Raw genomic sequence first — 19552 nt, forward strand, 5'->3', positions numbered from 1 at the left:
CTTGCTTAGCCTTTCAATCAGTGATCAACCAAAACAAACAAATGCAGTATGATAGAATAAGGATTTCAGTGCCTCATTCCCAAAAACACCTCTCTGGGTGTGTCTGGGAGAACAGAATACAGTTCAGAAAGACCATGGCTGTGGACCAGTATGATGACTCTCATGTTTCAACATTTCCTCCAGTCAGAGAATTACCTGAAGATGCAGGATGCACCTGACCAACCTGTTGTCAGCTCAGTCTTGGGCCATGCAGTAGGCCTTCAAGCTGGCCTCGTTTCCTCTGTCTAATAAGATGGGAAGATCAAAGCCAGCTACCAGCTCTTCTTCTCCTTCCATCAGTGACTGCACCATCACCTCCCTACCTCAACCTATGCCAACTATAACATTATTTATTTGTTATAGAAATAAATAGAATACCCTATCATCCAAAAGTGTCTATGAAGGCCTGACTAGAATATGAGGCAGTGTCTGGTGAACATTAAGCACTCCAATATCTGTTGAACAAGTGAAACATATCACACACATACCAGCTGTTTGTACTTTTCACCATCAACAGGCATCCAGGCTGGGCTCATTCAGAATCAGGCCTCACCAGAGTGGAAGACATGGCTTGGCAGCACAGCATGAGTTGAATGAGTTACCCAGTTTGCTGCACTATGAAGGTTTTCCTTTGCCTGTGGGTCACTTTCTCTTGCTTTTTGGTCCCTTTAACTTACTCACCAGGTCCTGTCTTCCTGGGAACCTTCTGTTTCTGTGGAGTTAATGATGGGTTATATGGGCATATGACCTTGAACCTGATCTTGCCCTCAGGCAATATTTTCCTTGTTCTATAACTTCCCTGGCTTATCCTTGATTGCTTGGAATCTTGTACTTGGTTTATTTTGTTTTTCCTGGCATTCTATTCAGTTTCCTTAAGATGCCCTGCTAGCCCCAAAGTCAAACTATCGGATTAAACCAAGGCATTTTGGTACAATCTATGTTCCGAGTAGAAAGGGTCTGGGCTGGTATTTGTGATATTTTGTAAAATAAGCTCATCTTTTCTTGCTGGATATACCCATTATAGTTATTATGAATCATTAACTAAAATTTATGAATAGCTCGTCCCCCTGCTTCCAGCCCACCCCTTCTTTTCTCAGCTCCTCATGGCTTATGCCTATTCTTCAGTTCTTTCTTCTTCCAGCCCTAGCTCTTTGGATCTCTGGCTTTTTTTCACACTAAGATTCTTACAATTGGTGAACTGTTCTACGACATTCAGATGTACCTGACGAGACACAGGCTCTCTGAGGATTCATTTCTCTTCAGCTGGGTTTATTTATAGGCACAGGTCTGATACTACTTGAAATCAGTGTTATTTGTTGCTTAAATCAGTGTTATTCGTTGCTTTTTTTAAATCTGCACAAGGAGACATTCATTTTTATTCCTGGTGGAAAGAAGTAGGGCAAATATCAAGGCCCAAGGTTTTTTGCCCTTCATCAAAAAAATTCTTTTAGACACTGACTCAGAACCTCTTAAGTAGATCAGAATTCCTCGCCACAGTCAGTCCTATAGAAGAAAGTGCCAGTGAGTGAGAGCAAAGATAACTCAAAGCACATAGAGGGCCAAATTTGGCTTGACATCCTCATTAAAAAATTGACCCCCTTGAGAGTTTTGTCTAAAAATGGGCTACAGGAAAGAGGTCAGTTCAATTGAACATGTTAATAGGGTTTTTTTTTTTCTTTTTCTTAAAAAAAAAATGGTTTAACAAATACATTGAAAGTAAGTTGCCAATTGAATCTCAGGCTCAAATGATTTTTCTTGCTAACATATGGCATTGACTTAAGGGAACAGATTAGATAATATAATCATCGTTAATTCCATGTGTTTATAATTGTGCCTTTGATCTACAGCGTGTGAAGTGCTTTGCCAACATCAGACTACTGATCTTCCTCACCACCTTCTGTGACATGTAGGGGCTGCTTTTATCCCCTCACTTCACTGAGAAGCTAAGAAGTGGAATATCTAAAGTCATCAGCTTGTTATGACAAAGCTAAGAAAAAATTCTGCAACCCATGAGTCCTGTCTAATTCAGTTTCCTGACTATTAAGACTTAGCTGCTTTAACAAGGATTCAATAAGCAGCTTAGCTCTTGGCTTCTGCTCTTCTTCAAACAAATGGCTACAGGTACAAGCAGGGGGTATGTGAAAACTTCACTCTGGTCTGAAAGTACAGCATTGAATTTTTATTTTTTTTCTCCATGGCTCAGCATTTTCAGTCAATTTCTCAATGCCCAAGAAAGTGGCATTATAGGGACATGCAGACAGTATGCAGAGTCCTTATACATATAATCATTTATTTGGTGTTATCTTGAGTCTCATATGACAGCAGAAGCTCCTCAAATATAAGAAAATTATAAAATCCAGCAATAATTATATATAGATATTCCTTTATATCAATAGTGGTGAGCTCTCACCACTATTGATATAAAGGAATATCTATATACAATTGTGTATAAAGGGATATCTAATTGTGTATAAAGGAATATCTATACATGATTATAAATATTGTATATAAAAGATACTAATATACAGTTACACTAAGTTTCTTTGGTAATACTCCAACAAGGGCCATAAAAGCAGCTGGACATAATGAGCTCTGTTTAGTCAAGGATTCAGAAATACATAATTGTTACATATCAAAATCATCTTAAATACCTAAAATTTTCTAATTCTTCATCTTTCTCTGAAAGCTTTCTTTCAAGTTCTGCTTTAGCTTTCAAGAGTTCAAGCTGGAAACGAAGAATCTTGCTTTCATTACGTTCCAAGGCTCCCTGGAATACATAGATAAAAAGCATTAAATGAAGTCCACTTTTAGACAAAAATTTTATTTTTTTCCCAAAACATATGTCGCTAATGTAGCTCTCTTAGAGTTATTGGGAAAGATATAGGTTCAAGTCAGGTCCCTAGAGACTGCAACACAGTGAGACAAGCAACTGCTTTCATTTGTCATTTCACTTATAGATTTGACATTCTTAGGTCTTTCAGCTGTAGCTCCAGAACTAGAATTTTAAAGCCTATTTTAAAATAGAAAATTTGAGTCTTGTCTGTGGCTATATTTAAGCTTTTTAATGTATTACTCTTGACTTTTTCTAACATATTCCAACTATGGGATAAATTTTAAAAAGTATCAGAGCTAGAACAAGGAAGGTGATAACTCCTACCTGGAATCTTCTATTAAATTCTGGACATCACGAGGGAATAGAGGAAAAGTTGGATGCATTCAGAGAACAAACAACATGGTAGTGTCCAAATATTGTCATATGAAGAGCAAATAAAGGAATTTAGGATGTATCTGACACGTAACACTCAGCGTGAGCCATTAACACCATAATTGGTACCACTACTGCAAATGAATTGCTTTGACAGGCAGGAAGATTCCCTGCCCCTTTGTGCATTCAAATATAGTTAAGGCAATTATTTGCAGGGATGTTATAAAGGCAATTCAATTCTAAAAGCATAGGTTTGGCTAAATCTTTAAAGCCTGTCCTGAAGCTAAAAATGTATATAAAAGAAGAAACCCAAAAAGCACTTGCAGAATACCAATGATATAAGGGCATAAGGGGTGATGCAATTTTGTGGTCAGTTAGCTACAGGCAGTCCTAAAGGCAGAAGTAATTTTTTTATAGCCTCTTTTGAGGAGTGCTTAGTAGATACGACCAAAAGTAAAAAAGTAAAACTGAGTTGCAATTTTAAAATAAAAATAAAAAGATGATGGGAATTTTAATAAGACCTCCCTTGATGTTCTCTTGATACTACCTTCAATATAAAAGAAAATAAAATGCTAACGCACACTTAAAAACAAATGCTTGGATAATAGTTTCCTCAGAGGGAATAGTGTAGTTCCTTCAAGAGGAGACTGTCACCTCTAACCCTCTAAAATGCACTGAGAAAGTGAATCTTTAGGGAAGACGACCTGGGATAATTTGAGTTTCATGGCTTTAAAACAATCTGATACAGTTTCTCATAAAGGCTCACCCAGGAAAATAAATAATGCGATGCTACAAATACATGTCCAAGTTGATGAAGTATTTATGGAGGTGGCTGATGACAGTTGAGAAAATGCGAATAGAACGTATTGCCATCTAGTGGTACTAAATGGTTTGAGCACTCTGGCCTTCCTGTCATTCTCACCCTTGACCCATGTGCTGATCAACTGAATATACAAAGATGCCTCTATGTTATACAGGACAAAAATTGCCAGTGCCAGTTGTATTTTTCATTGACTTGTCATAGTGCTTGAAATTTCTATCATAAAATTTACTTCTTTTAGTTAAGGTGGTGGCTTCAAAAAGTCCCTTGCCAGGATGGCCAGAGAACCAAAGGGAACAAGTAAACAAAACAAAGTTCACCAGCTGTATAAGGACCAGCTGTGCTAGAGGGCACCACACTGCCAACCAAAAGGAGTCTGTATAAAGTTAGATAGCCTCAGGAAACGTTTATGCATAACAGGGCAAGAGCTGCTGCCTGACAACTCTATACGGAGGGTAATATGGAAACATTTGCTTGGCAAGTTTCTTCTGGAATCATAATGGTGAGGTAAATGTAACAGACAATGCTTGGCACAGAGCGGTCCTTTGGGGTCTTGTTTTCCATCACCATACCTTCCAAAAGGCCCCTACCTAACACTGACTGCCACATCTTTCAAAAATCTTTTTTCATTTTCTACTGGTGGGAGGGTAGGGCTGTATTTTAATGTGTCTGAGTACTTGCTCAAAGGTTGAGTCAGGAAGATGAAGTTCAGCTCTGAGAAGAGGCTACGCAGGGCTTCTTAACCACCTAATAATCATGATAGGGTGACTCCTCTTCGTTAGTTTACCTTCTTTGGCAAAACATCTTCTTAGAGGTCCTTTCAATTGCTAATGCACACTCAGAGATAAAGTCAGAGACTTTTCCTGAACTGTGAACCCATAACACTGAAAACCTTCCTGTCAATCTGCACAAAGATGAGCTTTCAGAAACCACTGTTTGACAGCATTGCTTTGAATCTTATTTCCAAAACTACCAAAAGTTTTTGGGGAAAAAAAAATTGAAAAGTTTTTGTGACTGACTCTTTAAAGAGGGGACAGCTATGAGAATATTTATTCATTCAACATTTGACAAATATTTACTGAGCCTCTACTACACGCCAGGCAATGTTCTAGGCCAGTGCTTCTCAAATATTAATGTGCATATGAACCACCAAGGGATCTTGTTAAAATGCAGATCCTGATTCAACAGAGATGGGCAGAGGGCTGAGATTCTGAATTTTTAACAGCCTTCCAAGTGATGTCCATGGGCCACATGTTGAGTAGTGAGGGTCTGGGCACTGGGGATAACTGGTGAACGAGATAGACATAGTTCCTGTTTTTACTAGAATCAGGAGATTTGCATTCACTGTTTGTATCCTGCTCTCTGAGTCTCAATTTCCTCTTTTATAAAATGGGGACAGTAGTTTGCTACGGTGATTATATTAAAATTATGCATTTGGCAGAGTGCCTAGCATATAGTAAATAAACATTTGAATACATGTCCTTTTGTTGGTGCTGTTGTTATTGCTAGAATGCAAATCTTCTGCCTTGTCACAGTGAAAACTTTCTTTTCTCCCTGGTGATAATACCTCTGTTTCTTCCAGAGTCACCTGGACTTCTGTCTTCTCCTGTTCAATTAGTTTCTTGACCTTTTCCATTTCAGTTAAGTTCTTGGTCCCTTCTCTAACCTGGTTTGTCAGATTAGAAATCTCTTCTGGAGAGAGAGGTAAGAAAAACAAAGTTAGTGAAAGGGCTCAGTCTCAAACCAATGATACCAGGCACAACAGACTGTTCCAGCCCACTGGAACAGTGGCCTCATGCCACCCTTGGTAACTTGATGACCTAGCCCATATGGGACCTAGAAATTTTAAAGGCATTCATTTTTTCATATAGTCTTTTGCCATCTGAAAATTGTCTACAACAAATGGTGAGGATGGTGCTTCAGAATATTGTACACTAGACAACCTTTGCAACTTTGCATGGCAGTCCTGCTCATTAGAGCCATTCCAGGTTCTACCTGGAGGAACACAGACCTGGAGTCCCTACCCTTCCAGTGTAAGTGCTTAGCTATCAACACTAGTGGCTGCCATTGTTTCAGTCACCACTCAACACCGAGACAGGAACTTAAAGTAGAAGCTGGATCACTATCTGTCAGCATCCAAGGCATGGCCCCAGATAGGCCAGAGAATCAGAAGGGGCCCAAGTGGCTTTAGCTCAAGCACTTGAGTGTTTTTTCCTAGCCTTTCATGAACATTAGCCTTTGACAAACAGAATAGGACATCCAGAAGTCAAAAACCTCTTCCACCTGATATTGTTATGGTCAGTTCTGCCTTTAGTACCTAAGAGGTGTGGTATAGGGCCAAGTAGCTCAGAGAATTACCCAGTTCAGAGGTGGTGGAAGGAGCTCAATAAGTCACCTGCTCCTCTGGTTCTGAGATCCTGGGCTGTGATGTGATATGATGAGAATTTTTAGAAGTTACAAAGACAAATATGTTAGACGGAAATTTTCATTGCATAATAAATTCTTCTCTGATAAGCTCTCTCTTAAAGATGGGTTATCAAGAAGAAAATTAGGGAAGAGGTTCTCAACTCTGACTGCACCTTAGAATCACCTGGAGAGCTTTGGAAAAAGCTCACTCAATATTCAAACCCCACCCCCCGCCAGTCCAAAGGTGGTGCCCAGATCAGCAGCACCGGCCTCACCTGGAAAACTGTCAGAAATACAAATCCTTCAGACCTACTGAGTCAGAAACTCTGGGGGTGGGCCCCAGCCATCTGTGCTTTAACAAGCCCTCCAGCTGGTTTGGATGTAGCTAAAGTTTTCTAACCACTGTTTTAGCATCCCTCATGTCCCCAGCTAGTGCCTTGATCATAGACTATGTAGGTCAACAGAAAGTAAGCTTCATTTACGCCTCCAACAGTAATGAACTTGCTTCCAGGGCATCTCAGGGTTTTCATGCACATTGCTGTTGGTGCTGGGATAAGTTGGCAGCCTCTTTGAAGGGCTGTTTGGCAGTAAATCAAAATTTAAAAATTCATTTCATTAACCCAGCAATTTCTTTTCCAAGGATCCATTCTACTGAAATATTTTTACATGTGCATAAATACATGTATAGGGATGTATAATGTAGGATTATTCATATTTGTGAATAATTGGATCTAAAATGAATGAAGTATAGTTAAATGATAGCCATCTTTATTACAAAACACTATGTAGCTATTAAAAAGCTTGTGGTAGGTCTCCATGTACAGGCATGCAAAGAGCCACAAGGTACGTGGGAAGGTTGCACAGCTCAGTAGTTAAGTGCATATATGCTGGAGCCATGGCTGGGCTCAAATCCCAGATCTGTGACTTATCAAATGTGAATTTGGACAAGTTACTCAACTTATGACCTATATAACCTTCATTTTACATATGAGAAAACTTAACACTAGACTATTCTGAAAATTTAACAATAAATAGTTAAACAGTGCCTGGTACGTAGTATGGGCTATAGAAATATTCATTAAATCGGGAAATATATTCATATATGAAAAAATAAAACGTGTAGAACAAAATGTAGTTCGGGTAAAAAATACACCCTTGAGTATAGCACGCATGGAAAATCTTGGTAAGGTTGTGGATATCAAGAAATTCTCATCAGTGGCTTCCTTTACAGAGGAGAACTGAAGTGAAAGGCAGGAAACTAGTCTTACTTTTAGAATTAATTTCATACAAATAGCATCTAAAATTTAAAAAAAAAAAAAACGGTCAAACAGAAGTATAAAAATTGAAAAGTTAAAACATGATGGGAACGTGAAAATGCTGAAGACAGCTTTGCCTGTAGCCAGGGCTCTCCCTGAGCTACCCACTCCGGCTTTGGCTCCGAGCCCAGCTTGGTGTACCTTGGAGGTTCTTGTTCTCCCTCCTGAGTGTCTCCTGGCCCACGATGCTCTCCTTGTAGGCGTGCTTGAGCTTGAGGAGCTCTGTACTGAGAGCCTGGATTTCCTTCCGAGAGGCATCCAGCAACGTCTGCGACTCCTCATGCTTCTGCTTCCAGTCCGCAAGGGCCTTGCCAGACTGCAGCTGCTTCTGGTCCAGCCTGGCTGCTGCAGAGCGGACCTTCCCGAGGTCAGACAGGGCGTCCCCGAGCTCCAGCTGCAGCCGGTGTCTGGCTCTCTCCAAGGAGGCATTTCTGGCATTGGCCACCCCCATGGCTTCCGCTGTCTCCTGCAACCTAATTGCCAGTTCCTTCCTGAGAAAGGAGGATACCCAAAGAGTGAGTGAGGCAACAACTCTCAGAGAGCTCATCAAGTCTGCCCTGGATTAAAGATAGAGCTTGGGTGCAAAGTAAGATGGCACCTCTGCAGTGGACTTAGTGGTACAAAGCAACAGCAGCTCCTATCTGAAAGTGACCTCACTGTCTGTGACCACCATCTTCTGCCTCCTGTGTGCATGGGGTCTTTATTTTCCCCCTTTGCCAAGCTGCACTTGGAACTCTGAATCTCTTTGAATTCCTACAAGTATTTGCTTATCCTAAATCTCTAATAAGCAATACTGACTTGATTATTTCCTAAGAAGAGGGAAAAAAGGAAGATTGTACTGAACACCCTACCAACAGTAAGCACCTTACAAATCCGTAGCCATGTGTAGTCACTAAAGAGCTTCTTGGCTGTGTTGCTTCTAAAGAACACTCTCTTGCTTTTTCCTGCTTATTCTCTCACATCATGTGGCTCCTAAACATGACACAATTATTTCTTCTCTCCGAGTGTGTTCTCCACCTCAGCTCCTCTCTCCAGATTTATATTCCCAAACCCATCTCATTATGCTCACTCAACAGGTCCTGCTGTTCTTATGGGGTACTTTAGCCCCCATCTGCTGTTCCTTGGGCATCTCTGAGATGGAGTGGTTTATTACAATGCTTCTTTCTCCACCACCCCCATAATATGCTACTATTAGGAATTCTAACGGATGAAATGTGTTCTGTTGCTTACATCTCCTGCAGAGTTGTTGGCAGTCCCATTCTTACTCACTTATTATACTTCTTAGATGAAAAGTACTATATGTACCAAAGCTCATCTACTGCTATTAAACAGAAAAAAAGTTCTCCAGAATTAACAGGACTGCATAACTAGGCCAACAGAGCAATGTGGTAATAAAGCCCCCTTTGGGTGGAATCCTGCAAAAACCCCTATGTGCTTGGGATCCAGGAAGCATCTAGGCTCTAACAACATCCTGCCCCCGGCTTTCTAACCACAGTCACTTCACTTCTTTGCTTCACGTTCCTTAAGTGTGAAGAGGAGATTCTGATGCTTTACCTGACTTAAGGCAGTAGCAATGAAATAATTACAGGCAGTCGAGTGAAATAATTACATATATTTTAACTACTTTAGAAATGCTTGTTGATCAAAGAAAATAGGAGTTTCACTTTGGGTGACCAATCATACTGGATTGCCTGGGACTGAGGGGTTTCACCAGGTGATATGGTTTGGCTGTGTCCCCATCAAAATCTCATCTTGTAGTTCCCCTAATCCCCACATGTTGTGGGAGGGACTGGTGGGAGGTAATTTAACCATCAAGGTGGTAACCCTCATGCTGTTCTCATGACAGTAAGTTCTCATGAGATCTCATGGTTTTATAAGGGGCTTTCCCCTTCTTACTCACTCACTTCTCTTCCTGCCACCATGTGAAGAAGTACGTGTTTGCTTCCCCTTCCACCAGGATTGTAAGTTTCTTGAGGTCACCCCAGCCATGCTGAATGGTGAGTCAATTAAATCTCTTTCCATTATAAATTACCCAGTCTTGGGTATGCCTTTATTAGCATGTGAGAACGGACTAATACACCAGGACATGAGATTTTCAAAGCTAAAACAGGAAACCTCCAGGGTAAACTGGACAAACTGGTTAACCTCGTTTTACCAATAACTTGGTTCTATGTTTAATATCAACTACTATTTTGCTCTTTAACTTGCCAACCATAAGCACCTACTTAGTTATCTCGAATATGTAAGGAGGATCTCGAATATGTAAGGGGATATTGGAAATTAAGAAACTAAATCCTTGTCCTTGGGAACTTAGAATTCAGAAGCAGTACACTGAGTCTTAGGTGAGCTTGAGTCTGCTAAACTAACTCATCATTTGAACCCCAGCATGGAAATCAAAGCAGGCAAATCTTTAACTTCAATAATAAAAAACCAGGACCCTAAACTGTTTTGTAGCTGCCTGCCTCCCTAAGGTGATTTAGAGGAAAAGATAATAATACAGACAAAGTTTTATTTATTCAATGTCCCACCAATTTGAAAGTAAAAAAGTGTCTTCAGAGAGTACCGTGTTTGCTCACTATTTTCTTTAGTTATTACATACTACAGAACTAGTTCCGACAAACCCATGTGGTCATAAAGTAGTCTATATTCTTTTGCTCTTTCCTATCCAACCCCCAAAGAAACCATCAAACAGAATGATAGATAGGCAATTTCACCTGAATTCTTCAATCATTAGAAGGGGGGAAAATCTTACTTCAGAAGTAAATACCATATTTGGATATAAGAGGGCATCTCAGTTCAAAGCCAAAACTTTCTGTGGTCCAGAGTTTTGATAAAACACCTACTGCATGTATTTTTAGTATCTGTCATTCTAAAGCCCTTTTTAAGTTACTGTGGGTACAGAGATGGATCACTTGCCCCTTCTGGGACAAAACACAGCAGCTGTTCAGCAATTGCACAGCAATGCCTCTCAAAGATTTAGGTGAAGAACTAGAAAACATTATTTCTGGTTGAAGCTAAAGAGAAATGTATTGATCTTCCCTGGATTTTTGCCAAGCTACCAAGCCAAGGACACATTCTTTTGAGTAAACCTTTAATGATTATAAGCTGGGGTTTGACAATTTCTCTTAAAAATAGAGTTTCTTGGTCTCTAAGCAAAATGCTTCAGTTCTATACCCTGGTACTGAGTCACAATTCAGCTGTGCCCCAAACTTCTGTAACTACTAAGAACTTTTAAAACCTTTACATAGAAATGGCTATAAAATTGATATTCTAACCTTAGGGATGGCCTGGGGATGGTTTCTTTTCAAAGCAACCTTTGTCCTAGAAGATATGACGACAGATCCTAACATTTTTTCCAGCTTCCCTGTCCATCTTCACAGACTACTTTGTAGTCTACAAGTTGTAGACCAGGGACACAACGACTTTGATGGAGACACGTACACACGTGGACTCAATTATTTTGGCATTACGAATGAAATATAGGGTTTTAAGCGATAGCCTATTTTCACACCATGGCTCAAAGTCACATCTTTTATGAAAACTTCCCTTGTGTCCCTAGAAAGAGCCTCCTTTCTCTCCCCAGGACCTCTTTATAGTCTCTGTCACTTTGTATTACACTTTTTATATTTTTAGTCCCTCTACAGAGTGTGCTTCTTACCAGCAGTGAATGTTTCAGCTTTGGTTTGGGGCTTGTTCCTGCATGTGGCAAGGATTTGTTAAATGCATACCACGAGGCCTTGGAGACAGAGTCATTATGAGTGACTCCTCCATGTGACTAACTCCAGGTTAAGCATAGCCTTGCCCTACTCACTTGGCATCCTCCAAGTCTTCTGTTTTCTGGATGACATTGTTTTCATACTTCATTCTCCATTGCACCATTTCAGCATTGACTTTGGATAAGGTCCGGTGCAGCTCAGCCTTGACCTCTTGTTCTTCCTCATACTGCTCTCGTAGAAGGTCACAGTCACGCTGGGCCTTCTGCAGGGCATGGGCCAGGGCACTCTGGGACTGTAGGGAACACACATTAACAAAAAAGCCATGACCACCACAAACAACACAAGTCTTGAAAGTAAGATAATATTTTTTTAGGTAAGATTAACCTGCCACAAATTCAAGCTGAACCTGAACCTAGTAAGATAATACTAGGGAGAGAATTTGAGACAAGAGAAAGGATAGACAGAGTATCTAATTGCTGCCATTAAAACAGGGAAGGGAATTCTATTTAGAGAAATGCCAGCTTGACTCTGTGGACTTAGGCCTGGAATTCTAGAAATAGTGGAGAATGCAAGGATAGCAAAGACAACATTCACCATCATTTAGGCAATAAGATTTATATTTAGCAATATATTAGACTCAGAGCTTGTTCAAACCAGAAAGAACCACTGAAATTTAGCCTTTTCATTCCACTGATGAAGAAAATAAAATCTTTTATTTCACACTGAAATCTCTAAAAACCTCAGCTCCTAATACTTCAAAATAGTACTACAGCCCAATAGAACTTCTGTAATGATGAAAATGTTCTCTATGTACACTGTCCAATATGGTAAACACCTAGCCACATGTGGCTACTGAACATTCAAAATATGCCTAGTACAATGTGTGATTAAAACTGAATTCATAATTTTATTTAACTGTAATATAAATTTAAATAGCTACCTGTAGTGTAGTAGAGGCTTCTATATGTATTGGACAGCCCTGCTGGGTTTAATAAACATTTTTGTCATTTAAATGGTGATCTGGCTAACCTAGCAGCATCATTCCCCCGAGACAATCTAGTGTGGAAAGAACCAGGGTCCTGACGGGTCCTCATGGGTCCTTTATGCAAATTAGAAAAAAAAAGCACATTTTCAGGAAGATACAGCTCTGAGGGCACAAGGTTTAGTTAATGGCAGCCTCAGCCAGACCCCTCTGGGTGGTAAATGAGGAGCCACAATACACAATGACACTGATAAGGATGCAGGCCTTGGAATCAGATGAACCTGAGTTCAAACTGTGACCTCTCCTCTTGTTTAATTTTATTTTCCTTTAAAGGAAAAACTTTTAAAACCTTTATGTGGCATTTACATGGCATATATTTAATTATGGAAGTAAATGAGACAGACAAAATCCCTGCCCTAAAGAGCCCAAAAGAAATAAGGGAATACACAAAATACACATGCAAATAAACTAATAAATAAAATTTCTAATAGCAGTAAAACAAATACAGCAGATAAGCACGATCTAGAATGTTTGGCTCCTTCTCATCATCCCCCTAAGACCTTGGGGAAGGGCCTTTAAGCAACAGGAAGGACAGTTATAAAAGTCCTAAGGCAGGAATGATGGTGCCTGGTTTAAGAGGCAGAAGGGAAGCCAGGGCAGCTGGGGGGAGTAAATGAGGGAAGCAGATGTAGGAAGTAGGTCACAGAAGGATGTTGGAGCCAGATCAGGGGGGCTTGTAGGCCAACTGGAAGTCACTGGGAAGGCAGCCAGAGAGATCTTCTAAAATATAACTCATTTCACTAGTGCTTAAGTTCCTTCACAGTATATCACTAGGTGTATGACCTTGGACATGTTATTTTTCTTCTCAGAGCCTTGGTTTTTTCATATATAAGGATGCAATTCTATCTGTTTCATTTGACTGATATGAAGATTGAGATAACATGACAGAAGTGTCTGGTACAATGTCTGATGTACAAACAATGATAAATTTTTAAATTTGTGTATAATATAGAAAATATGGAGAGTCAAGGGAATAAAATGGTACAATATTTTAAAACAGACGCAACTACCTGCGTTTTCAGAGTATATGCCTTCATAGTATGGTCATGTACAAGAAAGATACTTTGGGGTCTTAGTAATAAGATGCCTTGAATATGAACTAAGAATTCATTTAAATATCAGGGCTCAAAGAATTCATATCTCATGTTGGTCACTATGCTTTCATCTTCCAGAATCACTTTCACTGGAGTCACCTTCTAGCAACATTATATACTCATAGGAAGAAATGACTAATTTCTATAATTTATTGACAATTTAAAAGTAATATTGAGCTATCCCAGTCCCACTTATTTTATTCTAGGCTTTTATTTAATTTCACTTTTTCATGAGCAGTTTCAGAATCAAAATCCAGAAAGCGCCTTGCTGCCCTTCTGTTCAAGTACTCACACAAGACAGAAACACACTTTGCTTGCTCTAAATCTGCAAAGAAGCGATTTGAATCACCAAGGAAGATCCTTCAGTCATCAGGTTCTTCCTGGCATGGTTTTCCCCCCATAACGTGTAGGGCATTTTCCCTTCTTCTTTTACAAAACATCTTCAGGCTGATTCATCAAGCACTATTTTTTTTAAAAAACACACAGTCAAGTAACAAGTGAGAAATAATAGATACATTACTTTGGTCTCCTTTTCCAACTGCCCTCTCAGTTCTTCAATTTGCCGAGTGAAGTTGCTCTTTTCCCTGGAAAGTTGGTTTATCAGAGCTTCCTTCTCTTCAAGCCTCCTTAGGAACTCGCCTACAGAAAGATTTCACAAAAGTACATAATTACAGTCTTCCTATCTATTGCCTCCTCCACTTGACTTACTGACTTTAAGGGCAGCCAGAATGACTCCTACCCACATATTTTTGATATTTAGGAAGGGTCTGAGAGTCCTATTATTCAGCAAAACCATGACAATTATCCTTTTCAGGACTCAGAAGAGAGTTCTAAAAATGAACTGATTTTTACTAATAAGTATGAATCAATAACAGATGATATTAGTTACTATTTATTGAGAAACTTCTATGCTCTACTTAACGTATGTTATCTAGTTTAATTTTCATAACTCCTTGATAATGTAGGTATTATACTAACCATTTTGCAGAGGAGGAAACAGAGCAACTTAAATATGACTGAAACAGAAACATACACAGTTCGTAATTGGTGAAGGTAGATTCAAATGAAATTCTTGAAGACCACATTCTTCTATACCATACTCTCTTGTTTATTATATGTGACTTTGTACACTTCTGTCTATATAATTTTTAGATAATTATAACTTTTATTACCTCACTTGTAAAATGAAGATAACAATAAAAGGTTCTTAATGAAAACTAAATTAGTGTGAACTAAATTAGTTCAGTTTTATAGACTGAACTGCTAAATAAATAATAGCAGTAGTCACTAAATGGTAGGAAATGTGACCACGAGAGGGAGAAATTGTATCATACTCTAGTCTATTGTTCCTGCTTAACTTATCCTATTAATTATAGTCGGGCCTTCCATATCTGTAAGTTCTATTTGTGGATTCAACCTACAAAGGTCCTCTACAATTTAACTCAATTCTGACACTATCTTCCTAGAGACAGTGTCAGATACACACACACACACGTACAAGTATATATGTGTATATATATATACACATACATATAAATATGCACATACACACACATATATACACACCTATATGTACATGTATATATCTTATTATAAATCACAATATCACATACAATATTTTTAAAATCATATTTGTTAACATCACTGCTGAGCTCATCAGAAAAGTCCAAGAATTGACAGCCATCAGCCTAATGATGGCATATACGTTTTCTAAAATATAATTTTTACCTAAAAGCTCCTATTTTGTTATTGGCAAGAAACACTGTCAGTTGTTTTCCCTGCAGTGACAGATTTCCTTTGTTCATTTTTGAGAAATCATGTGCTAAACATGTGAGTCTAAATAAGCCTAGTTTGCTTGTCAGTCATTCTTTCAAGTAAAAGTGATACTCCCTGAAAAAACTGCTAGCTCAGCTCAGAGCTTAATCATACATCTTACTCCAGTATGAAACAGGAGTTCTTCATGCATACTTCTTGTTTTGTCACACAGAATAGTAAAAAGATATATACTCAAGAGTTGAGATGTAAAAAATTCATTTCTCCTCCTTCTTTAAGGACGTCCTTAAGTGAAACTGACTTTTAAAAAACCTGTGAGTACATATTAGGGAATACAATTTTTACTAGTATGTTTTAGTGCTACTACCTTAACTTATGATCAGGCTCCAGCAATTTTAATCATTGTTGCTTTTGCACCATCAGTACAAATGGCAAAAGAATTTAAGTCACAAATAGTATCTTAGTATTATACTAAAATAGCTTCAACCTCATAGACCCCCTACAGGCTCTTGAGAATTACTTGGGAGTGAAACAAACTTTAAGAGTATTTGGATGAAAATGTCTGTGGCTTTTTTTTTTTTTTTTTTTTTTTTTTGACAGAGTTTTACTCTTGTTGCCCAGGCTGGAGTGTACTCGTGCAATCTCGGCTCACCTCAACCTCCACTTTCCAGGTTCAAGTGATTCTCCTGCCTCAGCCTCCCGTGTTGTTGTTGTTGTTGCTGTTGGTGTTTTGTTTTTTGAGACAGAGTCTCACTCTGTTGCCCAGGCTGGAGTACAATGGTTACCTACAGCCTCTGCCTCCCGGGTTCAAGTGATTCTCCTGCCTCAGCCTCCCAAATAGCTGGGACTACAGGTGCCCACCAACACGCCTAGCTAATTTTTGTATTTTTTTGGTAGAGACAGAGTTTTGCCATGTTGGCCAAGCTGGTCTCAAACTCTGTGCCTCAAGTGATCCGCCTACCTAGGCCTCCCAAAATTCTGGGATTATAGGTGTGAGCCACTATGCTGGTCCAAAAACATCTTATTTAAAAAGATTCTGGGCCGGGCGCGGTGGCTCAAGCCTGTAATCCCAGCACTCTGGGAGGCCGAGACGGGCGGATCACGAGGTCAGGAGATCGAGACCATCCTGGCTAATATGGTGAAACCCCGTCACTACTAAAAATACAAAAAACTAGCCGGGCGAGGTGGCGGGCGCCTGTAGTCCCAGCTACTCGGGAGGCTGAGGCAGGAGAATGGCGTAAACCCGGGAGGCGGAGCTTGCAGTGAGCTGAGATCCGGCCACTGCATTCCAGCCTGGGTGACAGAGCGAGACTCCGTCTCAAAAAAAAATAAATAAATAAAAAAATAAAAAATAAAAAATAAAAAGATTCTGAAGAAATATAAATGCACTACCTTGTTGAGACTAATATATCATGTATATTACAGAGCCAGTAGCCAGTTACTGTGGCTTAATTGATCACATTTACTATTGGTTTCCTCTGAAAGCAGAGAAAGCTGACAGGACAGGGCATGAGAAAGAAACTTTGGAGGTAACCACCAACAAAAACAACAAAAGAACAAAAAACAAAAACAAACAATCTGGAGCATGGACCCAGTGAGGGGAGGATAAGCTTGGATAAATTTGTACTTTGAATTTAACTTACACAAAAGCCAACCAAAAAGTAAAGTTAAAAAAAGGAAGAAAAAACTCCTGCAGCCTAAGCAGAATTATCATCTCAGACCCACTTTCATTTTACTCACTACCCACTCATTTCCTCGTCAAAAAAGTGAGTAGAAAATTAATGCCAATAACTAGGGGGAGACAGCCAATGTCTATCAAAACAGATTTTACACAGCATTTCCTTTAGGGCCAGACAACCAGGTATTCTCCAGTTTTGTGTCTGGACTGTGGAGTCTGCATACCAACTAAATCCTACATAGCACAGATCAAACTGGGGGCTTGGTAGCAAGGCCAGGTTTCACATACCCTGTGGTCAGTATAAGAAGAGTCCTATTCAGTGTGCTTAATAGAACCAAAAATACTTTCTTCTTCTAGATTTCCAGGTTTTTAGTTTTATCAACTAATTTTAATTTAGCCCTGACCCTAGATTTGGCATCTGGAAATAGAGGTGTCTACTGGAGGAACTGTGTTATATATAGCCCAAATGTGTTCATTCTCTTTTTAAAAGTGTATGCCGCTTGAGCATCAAGAATACATTGTTTATTTTCATTGACCTAGGAATTCTATCTCTCAGAATATATTACTAAAACTGATTTTAGTTATAGATAAACATCTAGCCACATGCTGTTCATAGCAGAGAGGCAAGTCAAGTTGCAGGCAAGGTTAGGTATAGTCAATCTCAATGAACTAGAAGCAGTCATTACAAATGACTGAGTATGCAAAATACAAAAGCTTATGATAAATTGAAAAAGAAAAACCCCCAATAGATTGTTACAATGTAATAGATTGGAAAAACAGAAAAAAAATATCCATAGTGGTTGATAGTAATGAATAAAGTATGGGACTTTTTTTTTACTTTTATTTATTAAATGTTTATGGAGGATCAATAAGTGCCAGGCAGTGTTCTAGATGATTGACATACATCAATGAACAAAGACCCTTGACCTCATGGAGCTTATATTCTGACAGATGGAGACAAAGATATTTATTGTGTCAAATATGTAGTTTGTTTGAACTTAATAAATACTATGAAAAGAGAAGCACTTGAGGAAATGAGTCGACAGTATTCAAATGTCACCTTCTCAACAGAGCCTGTATCCTGACTTGCCCCAGATCTCTACTTGATTAACCCTTATCCCCGAGTCTTTCCAGAATTAATAAGGTGTTCCAGGCAGAGGAAACAGCTAGGGCAAGACTCCAAGGTGGAGTATGCCTGGGGTGTACAAAGCATAGTATAGAGGTGGATGTGGCCAATGCAAAATGAGAGAAGGGGCAAGTAGGAAAAGAGGTCAGAGAGAACGAGGTCCAATCATGCAGGCCCACATGTGTCTTTACACTCAGTAAAAACAGTTATCCAAACATTTAAAATTCATTATCCAAACATTTAAAATTTCATTATCCAAACATTAAATTTTTTTTTAAAATTTAAATATTCAATAAGTTAGAAATTGTAAAAATGTCATGACTAGTAGACTGTGGTTTGCCCCTCCCATCCTTTGATCTGGAGAGTTGCTTCTGCTGATGGCATATTATTATGACTTTCTACTTCTTGGAAGGGAACTAGGCAGGGGTTCCCAAGTGGCACAGAGGTAACACTTCCTAGACAAGAGGGATGTGTGTGGCAAAGCTGTCTCAGAGGCTGCATTCCTCCCCTAGGATCTTCAGATGCCCACCCAACCTCAGTGGGTAGTTCATTATCTCAGTTGCGCCTCCATGAGTCTGCTGGGATTGAGAATTGCCTGTGAGTCAAGCAACATACTTACTTACCACTCTCACTCCACAGCTCTGTCTTTTGTGCTGCCAGGTCATTTGCCAGCTGAGTCACCTTATCTAGCTTTGCATTTGCTTCATTCAAGCGCTCTTCATATAGAGTACAGAGTTTCTCAGCATTTGCCTGTGAGTTGAGAAAGAAGGGCTGGTCAGGGCTCACAGAGGATACTCTGAATCAGCTGCACAGAGGAGGAGGGGAAGAGTGGCTCCGGGGATCTGCACACCCTCTTCTGTAGTAAAAAGCTCAGCCAGCATTGGGAGATCACGTCTTCTGATTTCGGCAAGTACAACCAACTCTAGGGTCTGGACCCCAAGAAGCCTAAACTTTGCAGAGTACAGGTGTCACGGGAGACACTCAACTTCCTGGGTATTAGGATTCTTTCTAGAATTATTTACTTTTCTGGAGAAGGAAACATGTCAAACACTAATGAGGTACATGATCCTTTTCTGACAGTATATATTTAAGTGTCTTTTCCACTAGAATATAACTTTCATGAGGGTAGAGATCCAGTTTAAAGATATACACCCTGTTGTCTAGAATAGTGCCTGGCACATATGAGAGCAATATGCAAGGGCGGAGGGGCAGAGGAAGGGGAAGGAAGAGAGATAAGAGAGGGAAGGAGGAGGAAGAAAATCTAGAAGGCTGCCCAAGCAGGATAGAAGAAAGTGGAGGATCTGAGCCACAACAGCCTAATAACCAAATGTGAGCTG

At 39.5% G+C, this 19552-nt stretch overlaps 1 protein-coding gene across 1 annotated transcript in view; it reads right to left on the reverse strand.

Annotated features, from left to right (window-relative positions):
- Window positions 1–19552, reverse strand: part of MYH15 (myosin heavy chain 15) — a 131950-nt gene that overhangs the window by 21151 nt on the left and 91247 nt on the right. Inside the window, exons 29-34 of the mRNA XM_025375445.1 lie at window positions 18839–18965; window positions 14159–14277; window positions 11598–11794; window positions 7928–8277; window positions 5632–5756; window positions 2691–2806 (exon numbers count right to left, since the gene is read on the reverse strand). Of these exons, the coding sequence (XP_025231230.1) occupies window positions 2691–2806; window positions 5632–5756; window positions 7928–8277; window positions 11598–11794; window positions 14159–14277; window positions 18839–18965 (1034 nt within the window). The remainder of the gene's footprint in view (window positions 1–2690; window positions 2807–5631; window positions 5757–7927; window positions 8278–11597; window positions 11795–14158; window positions 14278–18838; window positions 18966–19552) is intronic.

This window comes from Theropithecus gelada, chromosome 2 (genome assembly GCF_003255815.1).
Source record: "Theropithecus gelada isolate Dixy chromosome 2, Tgel_1.0, whole genome shotgun sequence".
In the NCBI taxonomy this organism is placed as follows: Eukaryota; Metazoa; Chordata; class Mammalia; order Primates; family Cercopithecidae; genus Theropithecus; species Theropithecus gelada.